The sequence below is a fragment of the Neophocaena asiaeorientalis genome, unplaced genomic scaffold (assembly GCF_003031525.2).
Source record: "Neophocaena asiaeorientalis asiaeorientalis breed wild unplaced genomic scaffold, Neophocaena_asiaeorientalis_V1.1 scaffold209, whole genome shotgun sequence".
Lineage (NCBI taxonomy): Eukaryota > Metazoa > Chordata > Mammalia > Artiodactyla > Phocoenidae > Neophocaena > Neophocaena asiaeorientalis.
Genome location: NW_020172366.1, coordinates 2,525,467 through 2,541,848, shown reverse-complemented (window position 1 = coordinate 2,541,848; position 16,382 = coordinate 2,525,467). Strand labels below are relative to the sequence as shown.

Sequence of the window (16,382 nt, the reverse complement as noted above, 5' to 3'; positions counted from 1 at the left end):
TCTGTTTATTGTTCTTGTGGCAGGGGAACACTTGACAAAGGCAATTAACTTACATTACATTGTTAAATTCGAACTTTACACTGTGAAATCTAAAGACCATAAGAGTAAGGTCAATCAACATAATGAAAATATAGCAGATAACTACTCTGGCCTTTATGACTTTCCACAGAGGTTGAAGTCAAAAAAACAAACAAACAAAAAAATGAGTTCTAGGTGTGAAGTAATCTGTCATTTTTTAAAGAGTCATGATAGAAAATTAGCATATCTCTTTATACATAAGAAATGCAAAGGTAAGAAATTATAAACTAGAACACAAAACGTCATGGTTGTACATCATGTTATTATCAATAACAGGCACAGTACACAAATCATGGCAGTGCTAAGACGTTAATAACACATCTGTAAGGGCAGAAGCATTACAGAAGGCTTTCAGTAGTCTTTCCTAATGTGTGTCATCATCATCTGGCATCGCTGTCAGGAAACCAAACTATTACTGTACTTTTGAAATTAAGGCAAATAACATGTGTCAGACCTAGATTCAAGGCTTTACTCAAGTTATAAGAAAGATGGTTAATATGCAGGCTTAGCTATAAAAGGAAGTCTCTTTTGCTAATCTCTTCCATTACTGAACCAGTTTTTAATAGACTTTCATGTACTCCTTATTAGTCATGATAATCAAGCTAAAAACAAACAAAAAAAGAAGCAGTCAGTATTAATGTAAAGGAAAATATTAAATCTTTTAAAAAGTGACAGATACTTTATGTCTCATAAGTGCATCATAATTTCTCAGTTATGAATGAATTATCTGTGGCCTGCTATTTAATAAACCAAAGGGGTAATTTCATGATGGAGTATCCCATGGAGTTGAGATAGTTAATTCAGCTTCTAAAAGCGTTGAGGTTTAGAGCTCAAAAGTAGCTTAGATATCTGAGTTATTTAGTATAATTTCAACTTACCAAATAGTACCTAAAGAAAAAAATAGTATTAATCCCCACGCCTAGTCCATCGTGCAATGTGCACATATGTGGGGAAGGTCTCAGAGTTGAGAGAGGCATTTTAATATTCACTTTAAATCGATCCCCATAACATCACAGCAAAATAAACATTATCAAAGGCAATTTTGCAATTTTTTTTATTGACTAAAAGTAAAAGATAGTTTCTGAAATGTTACAATTACCAAGTCAGGCCTTCAGAAATGAAGATATTAGCATCTACCAAGATACTAAGTGAACAAGAGATCACAAGATAAAACTTATGCAAAATAAGGCATGGATGAGTTCATAGGCAACAACTTTTATCTTTAACACAATTCTTAGTTTTATATTATTATTATATACTTATTACAGTATTTCTAAACACAATTTGAAAAAGGAGAGTAACAATCTTGGTATTTTATAATTTAGATCAAGAGATACCAGAACAAATAAAGTCACCAGATATCGCCTTAAAAAGATGCTGTATACATTCAACAGAAATAATCAAACATGACACATGATTCAAATCTGAACTTAAAAGGACTAAATAACTGGCCTGTAAGGCAAAATTGTTTGAAGACATGATATATCACACTTCATTTGAGGATCCTAGCTGTTCAGATGGCTGGAAAATATAGTCTAGGATCTCCAAAATTCCAACAAATATGTTCCCCTCTCCTCCTTAAAGAAAAGTTTGACATTCATTTTCATGAACCAGTATTGAATTTCAGACATCTGACATTTAGGCTAGACAAATATATTTTGAAAAGCTTACACATTACAAGCTCTGGGACAACAAGCGTGGGAAAACAAAGTGCACATCTTTCTTTGCTGGAGCTGAAATCAGATCTCTTCAGTTGGGCAGGTCCACATTCTGAAGGACGAGGGCCACTCGGTTTGGAATGTACACCTAAGACAACACAATAGAGTCAGTGCATTTGAAAGAAAAACTGGGAGTGATGTCATCATGTCAGAGAGACTGAGGCATGATGCAGTTTCACATTTGCCTAAATTACAGTTACCTTTACAATTCTACTGGCTCTGAGGAGACTCAAATCCCACAGTTCCAACAGTTCTGGCATCAATGTAAGACTCCTTTAAAACACAGTTCCAACAGTTCTGGCATCAATGTAAGACTCCTTTAAAACAGTCACCGCTAGAGGGCCCCATACGCTTTACAAAAACCAATGCTCCTCAGACACTAGGGACAGAAATAGCCCTCGCTGCTCCTTTTAGGCGCTATCAGGTGGTGAAGGAAGGCTGCCCTCCAGTTCACAATGTTATTCTATTCAGGGGAATAAAAGTAACATACAAAAGATTGCTCACATCAAGTCACTTTTATTATCGTTCTGGTTTGTGTTTTCTCCTGTTATTTTAAGAACAAAACCTTAATGGTAACAGTAAAATTTATCCTAAGTGTATTCTAGGCTCCGATCCAATTTAAATCAATCAGGAAGCTTGCCACTGCACCGAAAATACAATCCACATTCTTTGCCTGCCCCGCGGAGTCCTGACTCAGCTCCTTCTTGAAAAGGTACAGCTCTCATCTCAGATCTACTCTTCACTTACCCCTTCTCCCCTCACCAGGCTCTGGCCACAGGGCCCTTCCCGTTCCTTGAACACTCCACATCCTTCCCTTCCTCTTGGTCTTGGCCCCTGCCTTGCCCCTCTGTTCAGAACACTCTTTACCTGGTTAGTTCCCTATCTCTTAGATCTTGAAAAATCCCAGTTCCACGGAGACGTATTCCTTGATAACTCTATATCTGATGGTATCTCCATGCCATTTCCTATCACAGCATCATTTTTGTTTTTTTCTGAACACTTAACAATTTGTAATTCTTTTTCAAGTTTATGATCAATCCTTCCCACTAGACCATGAGGTTTACCAGGGTATAGGCCATATATCTTCATATTTCTAACTTTTAGTAGGTGCCAATGGACAAAGTAGGTGCCAATGATGACTAAATAAAAGAATGAATGATGGAGTAAGTAACAGAGGGATCAATATGTGCATATTTCACAAGATATTCTTTAATACACTTAAATCTAAAATAATTTTTATAAAGCTGAGAAGTGATTTGAACTGCTTGATGCTTATCTATGTGCTGTTTTACACATATTTAATTACCATTAACAAAGCAAACAGTAAAAATAATATTACAGATTGCTGTCTTCATTGTGACAGTATCTCTCCATTTCTGACTTTGTGAATATTTTACTATTTTCAGTCACTTTAACTGAAAACTTGACTGATGGTTAAAAAAAATAAAAGGCTTCTATAGTTTAGAACTGGAATGAAAAATGCAAAGCAAACAGGGCTTTAGGAAAAAAAAAAATTAAAGAACAGAACAGCTGATTTTCATTGACTGAGACCACTGTATGTCCAATGCATGTCAACTCTGCAAATGAACACAATGTTTTCCCTTGAGGTTTCTGTGATAAAGACCTCTTACAACTGTTTAAAAAAAATAAGATACACCAATACAGCTGGTTAGCTTTGAACATTAAAGATTAAAGCAGTTTTTAAATGATGGAATTTTGAGAAATTTATATTATGAATGTAACAACTAGGGAACAGTTTTTCTAATTTTGAATCAAAAGTAACAGTGATTTAGGAAAAGAACATGGTCATCTGAGAAAAATTTCACAAATGCTAACAGTTTACTGGATTACTCAATGTCTCACAGTCTGATTTGCAATCCAGTACTTCCAAAAGATAATATTACATCCTTGCAGTCGTTAAGTGTGGGGAACCCATGTATTTCAATGCCATAATCAGTTTCCCTACAATTTACATAGTTTTTAATGTCATATAAAACCACATCATGATTTGATTGCTAATATAATCTCTTCCATTCAATAGTTTCTCTTTGACTGTGATAGGTAAGATGTTATAAGATTGGTTCAACAAAAGGAAGCTGGAGGTACTCATGAACAAAGCAGGACTATTACCAATGGTCCCGACAAATCCAGTCCAAAGGATGCCCTATTTCCACAATGACACTACAGACTAAAGCAACAACAGACCAAAGCAAAAGAGGAGAAATAAAAGAAATCAACAATCAGATTCAATCATTTCTCTCTCCAGGTCTTCTCAAAACAGGCATGAATCAAGAGACAGTTGTCCTGCCCTTCTAAAGGAATTTGCTATGTATTTATTCTAGCTGTTTGGTTTGGGGAATCATAGTAACTAGGTGTAACTAATCAGTGGGACAGCAGGTTATAATCAGAATGGTTCTGATTTGTTCTGTCAGGGCCATTCTAAAACTGAAGACCTATCTAAATTTCTCAGCAGCACCGGAAATTGGAGAAAAGAATTTCAGTTCCCTTTTCCTTAAAAACACTTCTCTGATATTATTTGGTCCTATATGCAGATAAAATATTCTGATTAGCCCAAGTCTCCTGAGAAAGAAGCAATAAAACACACAAGTCAGGCCTAGGACAAAAAATGATAGGTCCGTGCTCAGTGTGGCACAGTGATATACCAGGACACATCACCTCAATCTCTTACTGGATCTTATGCACTTTTGATATTTACTCTGATTCATAACCTCACACCGATTTCATTAATGAAATATGAATAACTATATGCTGATAATTTAGAAGCAATCTAACTCTCTGGTATTTTAGCTAGCCCAAATTTAAGTGTAAAACAAACTGGATGACATGAGAACTTCAAGGTTTGCAGTAAATGCATTGAGTTTCCTATTTTGTTATTTAATGGTTAAAAAAATCCTCCAAGAATTCTCTCTCAATGATGCTGGCCATTTTATGTAAGGACCTTTATGATGCCAATTCCAGCCACACTTAGAGACCTCTTAATACTATCTGCTCAAAAACCATCAGTTGATAATTGTATAATATCATTAATGGGAATATTGTGTAATTATATTTTTTCACTGCAGTGTTAATTACCAGAATGTGTTCATGTTGCTTTAGAGCCCCTGCAGTATAAACGACATGAAAGAATTTCCCCAAGCAACGGATTTTTCTTAACTATGGCTATTTATGGATTTTGGACTTTTCTTCTTTACTAGGGTTCTGAGTATATAAATCAGTGTTCTTAGTAGTTAGGAAATGACTACAAATTATACTAAAGGACTTAAGATAATTAGAGCTAATCCTTATGATGAGACAATTACAGACATGAACAATTTGGGGACTATAATTTAGTGCTAATATTGGCTCTGTAAATCTCAACTTACAATTTTAATTCTATAAATAGTTTTGATTCATATGGCAAAAGAAATATGAACATATTTTAAGTAGATTTAAACATAAATGCTTATATTTAAATATGAACAACTCATATTTAAGTATATGTATATAGAAACCATTTAGTACACACATCACAAATAAAATATGCTGATAAACACGTTCACTAGGCCCACTTACTAACCATTAGGCCGTAAACATTTTGTAGCTAGGATCACATGAAGAACATGTGAGACAGCGTAATGTAGAGCCATGAATTTCATTGTTTCTAGCTATCTTTATAGTCCATTCTTCACAAGGAATCAGAATGTCACATTATAATCCAGTTCATTTATTAAGAGAGTCAAAATGCATGCTAATCTATCCAGTTATTTTGACTACCTTAATGACTTAATCACTATGCAAACCATTAGTATGGCTCAAAAAATAACTGACCACACAATAATCTACTATATTATGTCATCCAGGCAAAGTATTATGTTCTTCTAGGGTCAAAATTGAGTTACACAATTTAATTACACAAATTAATTACATAATTTTTGCAAACAGCGTGTCAAAAATTTGAAAACCAGAGAATTTGAAAATAACTTTAAATACAAAATACTTAGGGCTTCCCTGGTGGCACAGTGGTTGACAGTCCCCCTGCCGATGCAGGGGACACGGGTTCGTGCCCCAGTCCGGGAAGATCCCACATGCCACGGAGCGGCTGGGCCCGTGAGCCATGGCCACTGAGCCTGCGCCTCCGGAGCCTGTGCTCCGTAACGGGAGAGGCCACAACAGTGAGAGGCCCGCGTACCGCAAAACAAAACAAAACAAAACAAAAAAATTTAAAAGGTAAGTTTTGAAATGTTCTTAGAAATTGTAAAAGTTAGCAATAGCACATAATCAGAGTGATAACATCATTTGATGAAAAGGGCATTAGACCCTTAACAATCTATATACACTTGTCATAAAAAATCAAAGATTATTTTGAAAAATAAGGGTGACATATATAATAATTTCAATTTTCACATACATGCTTTAGTTCATAAAATATTTTCTAAGAAAAAAATCTTATTAATGTACAAGTATATATTATCTCATTTAGTTTAGAATATGAAAAAGAGTAAACTTTAAGAATCAAAATTGATTTTGCCTGAAAAAAAAACCTAAACATTTTCATAATTCTGGATAGAGCAAAAAACATTTCCCAACTTAATTTATATTTTCAATGCCTACAACTGAGGGACAATAAGAAAGATACCTCTATGCCAAATGCCCTATTTAAACTAGAAGTCTATCTTTGAATTACTAAATTTAGAATGGGAATAAACAGATCTACTTCTTAAGGATAAGGAGATTAATTGGCAAAGTAATAGATGCTAAAACTATTGCTTTATTCACGTTTCACCAGTAAGACTGCTTAAGTTATTGTAAAGGAATCTAATTTATTTCAGGTTCAATAATCTCTGCTCTTCCATTTGTGCCATGGAATTTGAATTTATGAATCAGAAAAGAGAAAGAGAGCACCCCTGCCCCTCCTCATGCACTGATTAAGATATAGGTTAATATAAGTTCCTATATCAGGAACCAAAATATAGAGAAATCATTATGCTAAAATGGAGTTCCAAAAACTGTCAGTAAAGAAGAATGGAAAAGTTCTGCCCTATAGCTTCTTGGCATTTGTGAGATACTCCGACCTCAGCATGTATGTTTCAACAGTAGTACACATGCAGTTCTCCTCTGGCTTAACAGTTTCAACTGATGGAGCATATAAAGAAGACACTGGGATGGTACCTGGTGATGCTGCAGCATATATGGCTATTTTAAGATTCCCTTGAGCTCTGTTTGTTGCTATCTTTGAAAACAGATTTGACACTTAATCAGCAGATCCTTTGGATTATTGAGCTTGCAAATTAAGCTTTGGCAAATACAGTGTACTAGTTATGATGGACAGAAATTTCATGGAAAAGAAAAAAAATTACATTTTTTCTCCCCTTCCCTCTTTATTCTAGGCATGTGGGAGGCAGAAGGTGGTTGAATGAAACCTAGAGCACTTAGGGTCATGTTCAAGAAGCCTGATTGGATACCAGCGCATATTGATCAGTTTAATAAAGAGTTCCATTATGATGATGCATTCTTATATTAGGTATGTATATTAATGTAATTTTTTTCTTTGGCTCTTTGAAGGATAACTCTGGTAAGAATGAATCTGTTTTATTGGATTTTCAGGTCTACTTGGGCTCCCTTATTCTTTTAAAAAAATTTTATTATATTATTATTATTTTTTGTTTGTTTTTTGCGGTACGCGGGCCTCTCACTGTTGTGGCCTCTCCCGTTGCGGAGCACAGGCTCCGGACGCACAGGCTCAGCAGCCATGACTCACGGGCCTAGCTGCTCCGCAGCATGTGAGATCTTTCCGGACCAGGGCACGAACCCGTGTCCCCTGCATCGGCAGGCAGACTCTCAACCACTGTGCCACCAGGGAAGCCCCCCAAAATTTTATTATATTATTTTATTGCGTTAATATAAATTATTACAAAAATCACAATGTCATATACAAAAATATATGAAATACTATAATGAATATTTTAGGTACACACACCTTGCTTAAGAAATCACCCCTAACCACCAACCAATTTTTTTTTAATTGAAGTACAGTTGATTTATTGGGTTCCCTTATTTTTACATTAAAACCAGTGATCACTTCATCTGGAGTCTAAAGACTTATTTAAAATGAGTCATTCCTAGATTGGTTCAAGATGGTGGAGTAGAAGGACATGCACTCACTCTCTCCTCCAAAAGCACTGGAACCACAACTAATTGCTAAACAATCATCAATAGAAAGACACTGGAACTCACCAAAAAAGATACACAACATCCAGAGACGAAGGAGAAGCTGCAATGAAATGGTAGGAGGGGCACAATCATGATAAAATCAAATCCCATAACCGCTGGGTGGGCAACTCACAAACTGGAGAATAATTAAACCACAGAAGTTCACCTACTGGAGTGAAGGTTCTGAGCCCCACATCAGGCTTCCCGACCTGCGGTCCAGCAATGGGAGGAGGAATCCCCAGAGAATTGGACTTTGAAGGCCAGTGGGATTTGATTGCAAGACTTTGACAGGACAGGGGGGAAACAGAGACTCCACACTTAGAGGGCACACACAAAGTAGTGTGCACACCAGGACCCGAGGGAAAGAGCAGTGACCCCATAGGAGTCTAAACCAGACCTACCTGCTAGTGTCGGGGGGTCTCCTGCAGAGGCAGGGGATGGCTGTGGCTCACCGCGGGGACAAGGACACTGGCAGCAGAAGTTCTGGGAAGTATTCATTGGCTTGAGGCCTCCGAGAGTCCACCATTAGCCCCACCAAAGAGCCTGCAGGCTCCAGTGCTGGGTCACCTCAGGCCAAACAACAACCAGGGAAGGAACACAGCCCCAACCATCAGCAGACAAGCGGATTACAGTTTTACTGAGCTCTACCCACCAGAGCAACACCCAGCTCTACCCACCATAGGTCCCTCCCATCAGGAAGCCTGCACAAGCCTCTTAAATAGCCTCATCCACCAGAGGGCAGACAGCAGAAGCAAGAAGAACTACAATCCTGCAGCCTGCGGAATGAAAATCACAATCACAGAAAGACAGACAAGATGAAAAGGCAGAGGACTATGTCCAAGATGAAGGAACAAGATAAAACCCCAGAAAAACAACTAAATGAAGTAGAGATAGGCAACTTTCCAGAAGAATAATTCAGAATAATGATAGCGAAGATGATCTAGGACCTAGGAAAAAGAATGGAGGCAAGGATCGAGAAGATGCAAGAAATGTTTAACAAAGACCTAGAAGAATTAAAGAACAAACAAACAGAGATGAACAATACAATAACTGAAATGAAAAATACACTAGAAGGAATCAATAGCAGAATAACTGAGGTAGAAGAACAGATAAGTGACCTAGAAGACAGACTGGTGGAATTCACTGCTGTGGAACAGAATAAAGAAAAAAGAATGAAAAGAAATGAAGACAGTCTAAGAGACCTCTGGGACAACATTAAATGCACAAACATTCACATTATAGGGGCCCCAGAAGGAGAAGAGAGAGAGAGAGAAAGGACCCGAGAAAACATTTCAAGACACTATAATTGAAAACTTCTGTCACATGGGGAAGTAAATAGCCACCCAAGTCCAGGAAGTGCAGAGAGTCCCAGGCAGGATAAATCCAAGGAGAAACACACCAAGGCATATAGTAATCAAACTCACAAAAATTAAAGACAAAGGAAAATTTAAAGCAACAAGGGAAGAACGACAACTAACGTACAAGGGAACTCCCATAAGGTTAACAGCTGATTTCTCAGCAGAAACTTTTCAAGCCAGAAGGGACAGTTACAATATATTTAAAGTGATGAAAGGGAACAAGCTACAACAAAGAATACTCTACCCAGCACAGATCTCATTGAGATTGGATGGTGAAATCAAAAGCTTTACCGACAAGCAAAAGCGAAGAGAATTCAGCACAACCAAACCAGCTCTAAAACAAATGCTGAAGGAACTTCTCTAAGTCAGAAACACAAGAGAAGACAAGGACCTAAAAACCAAACCCAAAACAATTAAGAAAATGGTAATAGGTACATACATATCGACAATTACCTTAAATATGAATGGATTAAATGCTACAACCAAAAGACACAGGCTTGCTGAATGGATACAAAAACAAGACACATACCTTATGCTGTCTACAGGAGACCTATTTCAGACCTAGGGACACATACAGACTGAAAGTGAGGGGGTGGAAAAAGATATTCCATGCACATGGAAATCAGAAGTAACCTGGAGTAGCAATACTCATATCAGACAAAATAGACTTTAAAATAAAGAATGTTACAAGAGACAAGGATGGACACTACATAATGATCAAGGGATCAATCCAAGAAGAAGATATAATAATTATAAACATATATGCACCCAACATAGGAGCACCTCAATACATAAGGCAACTGCTAACAGCTATAAAAGAGGAAATCGACAGTAACACAATAATAGTGGGTGACTTTAACACCTCACTTACACCAATGGACAGATCACCCAAAATGAAAACAAATAAGGAAACAGAAGCTTTAAATGACACAATAAACCAGACGGATTTAACTGATATTTATAGGGCATTCCATCTGAAAACCACAGATTACACTTTCTTCTCAAGTGCACAGGAACATTCTCCAGGATAGATCACATCTTGGGTCACAAATGAAGCCTTGGTAAACTGAAGAAAATTGAAATTGTATTAAACATCTTTTCTGACCACAATGCTGTGAGATTAGAAATAAATTACAGGAAAAAAAACCGTAAAAAAACAAACCTATGGAGGCTAAGCAATATGTTACTAAGTAACCAAGACATCACTGAAGAAATCAAAGAGGAAATCAAAAAATAACTAGAGACAAATGACAAGGAAAACACGACGACCCAAAATCTATGGGATGCAGCAAAAGCAGCTCTAAGAGGGAAGTTTATAGCAATAAAATCCTACCTGAAGAAACAAGAAAAATTTCAAATAAACAATCTAACCTTACACCTAAAGGAACTATAGAAAGAACAAACAAAGCCCCAAAGTTAGCAGAAGGAAAGAAATCATAAAGATCAGAGCAGAAATAAATGAAATAGAAACAAAGGAAACAATAGCAAAGATCAATAAAACTAAAAGCTGGTTCTCTGAGAAGATGAACAAAATTGATAAACCTTTAGCCAGACTCATCAAGAAAAACAGGGAGGAGACTCAAATCAATAAAATTAGAAATGAAAAAGGACAAGTTAAAATGGACACTGCAGAAACACAAAGCTTCGTAAGAGACTACTACAAGCAACTCTATACCAATAAAACGGACAACCTGGAAGAAATGGACAAATTCTTAGAAAGGTATAACCTTCCAAGACTGAACCAGGAAGAAATAGAAAATATGAACAGACCAATCACAAGTAATGAAATTGAAACTGTGATTAAAAATCTTCCAACAAACAAATGTCCAGAACCAGATGGCTTCATAGGTGAATTCTATCAAATATTTAGAGAAGAGATAACACCCATCCTTCTCAAACTCTTCCAAAGAATTGCAGAGGAAGAAACACTCCCAAACTCATTCTAGGAGGCCACCATCACCCTGATACCAAAGCCAGATCAAGATACGACAAAAAAAAGAAAATTACAGACCAATATCACTGATGAGTATAGATGCAAAAATCCTCAACAAAATCCTAGCAAACAGAATCCAGCAACACATTAAAAGGATGATACACCATGATCAAGTGGGATTTATCCAAGGGATGCAAGGATTCTTCAATCTATGCAAATCAATCAATGTGATACACCATATTAACAAATCAAAGGAGAAAAAGAATATGATCATCTCAATAGATGCAGAAAAAGCTTCTGACAAAATTTAACACCAATTTATGGTAAAAACTCTCCAGAAAGTGGGCATAGAGGGAACCTACCTCAACATAATAAAGGCCATATACGACAAATCCACAGCAAACATCATTCTCAATGGTGAAAAACTGAAAGCATTTCCTTGAAGATCAGGAAAGAGACAAGAATGTCCGCTCTCACCACTATTATTCAACATAGTTTTGGAAGTCCTAGCCATGTGAATCAGAGAAAACAAAGAAATAAAAGGAATACAAAATGGAAAAGAAGAAGTAAAACTGTCACTCCTTTCAGATGACATGATACTATACATAGAAAATCCTAAAGATGCCACCAGAAAACTACTAGAGCTAATCAACAAATTTGGCAAAGTTGCAGGATAGAAAACTAATGCACAGAAATCTCTTGCATTCCTAGACAGTAACAACAAAAGATCACAAAGAAAAATTCAGGAAACAATCCTACTCACCATTTCAACAGAAAGAATAAAATACCTAGGAATAAACCTATCTAAGCAGGTAAAAGACGTGTACTCAGAAAAGTATAAGACACTGGTGAAAGAAATCAAAGATGACACAAACTGATGGAGGGATATACCATGTTCTTGGATTGGAAGAATCAATATTGTGAAAATGACTATACTACCCAAAGCAATCTACAGATTCAATGCAATCCCTATCAAATTACCAATGGCATTTTTTACAGAGCTAGAACAAAAAATCTTAAAATTTGTGTGGAGACACAAAAGACCCTGAATAGGCAAAGCAATCTTGAGAAAAAAAAAAAAAAAATGGAGCTAGAGAAATCAGGCTTCCTGCCTTCATACTATACTACAAAGCTACAGTAATCAAGACAATATTGTACCGGCAGAAAAACAGAAATATAGATCAATGGAACAGGATAGAAAGCCCAGAGATTAACTCACACACCTATGGTCAACTAATCTATGAAAAAGGAGGCAAGGATATACAGTGGAGAAAAGACAGTCTCTTCCATAAGTGGTGCTGAGAAAACTGGACAGCTACAAGTAAAAGAATGAAATTAGAACACTCCCTAACACCATACACAAAAATAAACTCAAAATGGATTAAAGACTTAAGTGTAAAACCGGACACTATAAAACTCTTAGAGGAAAACATAGGAAGAACACTCTCTGACATAAATCACAGCAATACCTTTTTGACCCACCTCCTAGAATAATGGAAATAGAAACAAAAATAAACACATGGACCTAATGAAAGTTAAAAACTGTTGCACAGCAAAGGAAACCATAAACAAGAGAAAAAGACAACCCTCAGAATGGGAGAAAATATTTGCAAATGAATCAATGGACAAAGGATTAATCTCCAAAATATATAAACAGCTCATGCAGCTCAATATTAAAAAAACAAACCACCCAATCCAAAAATGGGCAGAAGACCTGAACAGACATTTCTCCAAAGAAGACATACAGATGGCCAAGGAGCACATGAAAAGCTGCTCAACATCACTAATCATTAGAGAAATGCAAATCAAAACTACAATGAGGTATCACCTCACACTGGTTAGAATGGGCATCATCAGAAAATCTACAAACAATAAATGCTGGAGAGGGTGTGGAGAAAAGGGAACCCTCTTGCACTGTTGGTGGGAATGTAAATTGATACAGCCACTATGGAGAACAGATGGAGGTTCCTTAAAAAACTAAAAATAGAATTACCATATGACTCAGCAATCCCACTACTGGGCATATTCCCTGAGAAAATCATAATTCAAAGAGACACATGCACCCCAATGTTTATTGCAGCACTATTTACAATAGCTAGGTCATGGAAGCAACCTAAATGTCCATTGACAGACAAATGGATAAAGAAGATGTGGTACATTTGTACAATGGAATATTACTCAGCCATAAAAAGTCACGAAATTGGATCATTTGTATAGGTGTGGCTGGACCTAGAGATTGTCATACAGTGAAGTAAGTCAGAAAAAGAAAAACAAATATTGTATATTAACGCATATATGTGGAAACTAGAAAAATGGTACAGATGAACCTGTTTGCAAAGCAGAAATAGAGACACAGATGTAGAGAACAAATGTAAGGACACTAAAGGGGAAAAGCAGGGGGTAAGTGTTGGGGGGTGTGATGAACTCAGTGATTGGGATGGACATATATACACTTATATGTATAAAATAGATAACTAATAAGAACCTGCTGTATAGCACAGGTAACTCCACTTTGCTGTACAGTAGAAACTAGCACAACACTGGGAAACAACTATACTCCAATAAAAAACATAAAAAAATTAAAAAATAAAATAAATGGAGTCATTCCTAAAGCATCAGTAGTTATCGAAAACAAGATGCTGCTGCTGAGAAGACAGGGCCAATCTTTACCTTTTGACCGAGTTGGATCAGAATTCTATTACAGGCAGTGTTCTATTTCTCATGTGCTTGCAGTGCTGTATTCCTCTACCTCTTATGGAGACTTATCTGACCTTCTCCATTCCACCTGCTAATTTAGAACTGCACAGTCCATATTTGGAAGATCAATTCAATTAGTGCTTGAAAAGTAATCTCTTGACTGTTTCTGCCACTGGTTACTTGGCTTGTTTTAATTATAACAGAATATCTTTGCTCTTAAAAAATCAAAGGGATGTCAAGATATTTTTTGCCCACCCTCAAAGATTGCAAGCCCTTGCCTAAGATGATAATTTTTCCAAAATTGGGAGAATATCCTCAAAGCACCTAATGTCCTGACACGCTTAAAATACCTAAACAATTATTGAATAGCCACAACAATAGTAACTTTTGAATACATGTGCAGTACTATTTTGCAGCTTCCCCAAAGCTTGGCTGTGTTAATTAATTTATGCCTCGCAAGAACCTCTTGCTGTAGGCAGGATACTATTATTAATCCTCACTATGCAGACAGGGAAACTGAGTCACAAAAAGATCAAATTACTCAAGTTCTCATAGCTGGTAAATGATCCCAAATTCCCTGCCATGACATTTTGTGGTCTTTTTTTACTATATTACCAGGCTTCCCTCCCCAACAGAGCCCTCTTTGGATACACGAACCTTTAGGAAAGTTGGCTATATAACATTTTTGCTATCTGAAACTTTTAAAACCCTTTCAGTCTAGTTCAACTGGTTCAAGTTCAGCTTTATCACAAGTGGGTGCTACTTCTCCATGACTCCTCTTTATGAGCTGTCACCTTCCCTAACCCCTCAGGGGTCTCTAACTCTTTTGGTTATTTCAGAGCTTTAAGATGATTTTCTTGTTCATTTCAGAAACTATTTGTATCAGTCTTATTTTACATGTCAAAACTGAATGTTCTGACAAACTACGGCAATCATTCTTTGGAGATAGAATCCACTAGCAGCTTTGAGCCCTCCCTCTTGAAAATACATATGAATCTAGATCTCTATCTAAGCCATATCAACATCATCAACACCCCACCTCAACACACACATAGGGTAACACCTAGGTTTCCTAAGGCTACTGACTTTCCTCAGAGCTGATAATCAACAACTTAATCTTGCTCATCCCTGCTCGTTTTATTTTATGCGACTGTCTTTGACATATATAATATGGCAGCTTACAAAGTAAGGTGCTGGTACCACCCTAAGAGTTGGGAATATAGTAGAAAAATGGAGGAGCCAGGGGTACCAAACAGATTCTCATGCTTGACTTTTACCCAAACTTAAAAAAAAATGAGAGAATTTAACAGCAATGATAAAGCCATACATTTGTGGGATACATCCTGGCCTCACATAAGTGAAACAAATCTTTCCTTTTTCTTTTTTTTTCTTCTTTTTCTTTATTGGAGTATAATTGCTTTACAACGTTGTATTAGTTTCTGCCGCACGTTGAAGTGAATCAGCCATACGCATACACACATCCCCTCCCTCTTAGACCTCCCTCCCCCCTACCGTCCCACCCAACGAGGCCATCACAGAGCACCAAGCTAAGCTCCCTGTGCTATATAGCAGGTTCCTACTAGCTACCTATTTTATGTATGGTAGTGTATTTATGTCAAACCTTACCTCCCAATTCATCCACCCTCCCCTTACTCCCTCCGTGTCCACACATCCATTCTCTATGTCTGCCTTTCTATTCCTGCCCTGCAAATAGGTTCATCTGTGCCATTTTTCTAGATTCCACATACATGCATTAATATACGATATTTGTTTTTCTCTTTCTGACTTAAATCTTAATCCAAGACCTTTTATAGTGAAACAAACAAAAAAATGCAGATCTGAGACAGAGAGAAGAGGGAAGAGGAAGAAAGATAGATATATAACTAGTCAGGAAAAGGAAAACATACATAATGCAGATGTTGACTTGGCCATAAATTAAATGAAGAATTCCTCCAAATCTGCAGAGCTTCTAAATTCTACATTAATTCTTTTTATTGATATAGTTGATTTATAATATTAGTTTCAGGTGTACAACATAGTGATTCAAAATTTTTATATATTATACTCCATTTATAGTTATTATAAAATATTGGCTATATTCTCTGTGCTGTACAGTATATCCTTGCAGCTTGTTTATTTTATACATAGTAGTTTGTACTTCTTAATCCCTCCCCCTATCCTGCTGTTACCCTCTTCCCTCCCCACACTGGTAACCACTAGTTAGTTCCGTATATCTGTGACTCTATTTCTGTTTTGTTATATTCATTTATTTTTTTATTTTTCAGATTCCACATATAAGTGATAACAAATGGTATCTGTCTTTCTCTGTCTGACTTACTTCACCAAGCATAATACCCTCCAGGTCCATCCATATTGTTGCAAATGGCA

The 16,382-nt window shown here is 36.6% G+C and overlaps 1 protein-coding gene across 1 annotated transcript in view; it reads right to left on the bottom strand.

Moving 5' to 3' along the window:
- Positions 1–1,115: 1,115 nt before the first annotated feature.
- The window catches only part of GBE1 (1,4-alpha-glucan branching enzyme 1), a 288,463-nt gene continuing 273,196 nt past the window's right edge, over positions 1,116–16,382 (bottom strand). Inside the window, exon 16 of the mRNA XM_024769059.1 lies at positions 1,116–1,884. Coding sequence (XP_024624827.1) covers positions 1,828–1,884 — 57 coding nt within the window. The 3' untranslated portion in view covers positions 1,116–1,827. The remainder of the gene's footprint in view (positions 1,885–16,382) is intronic.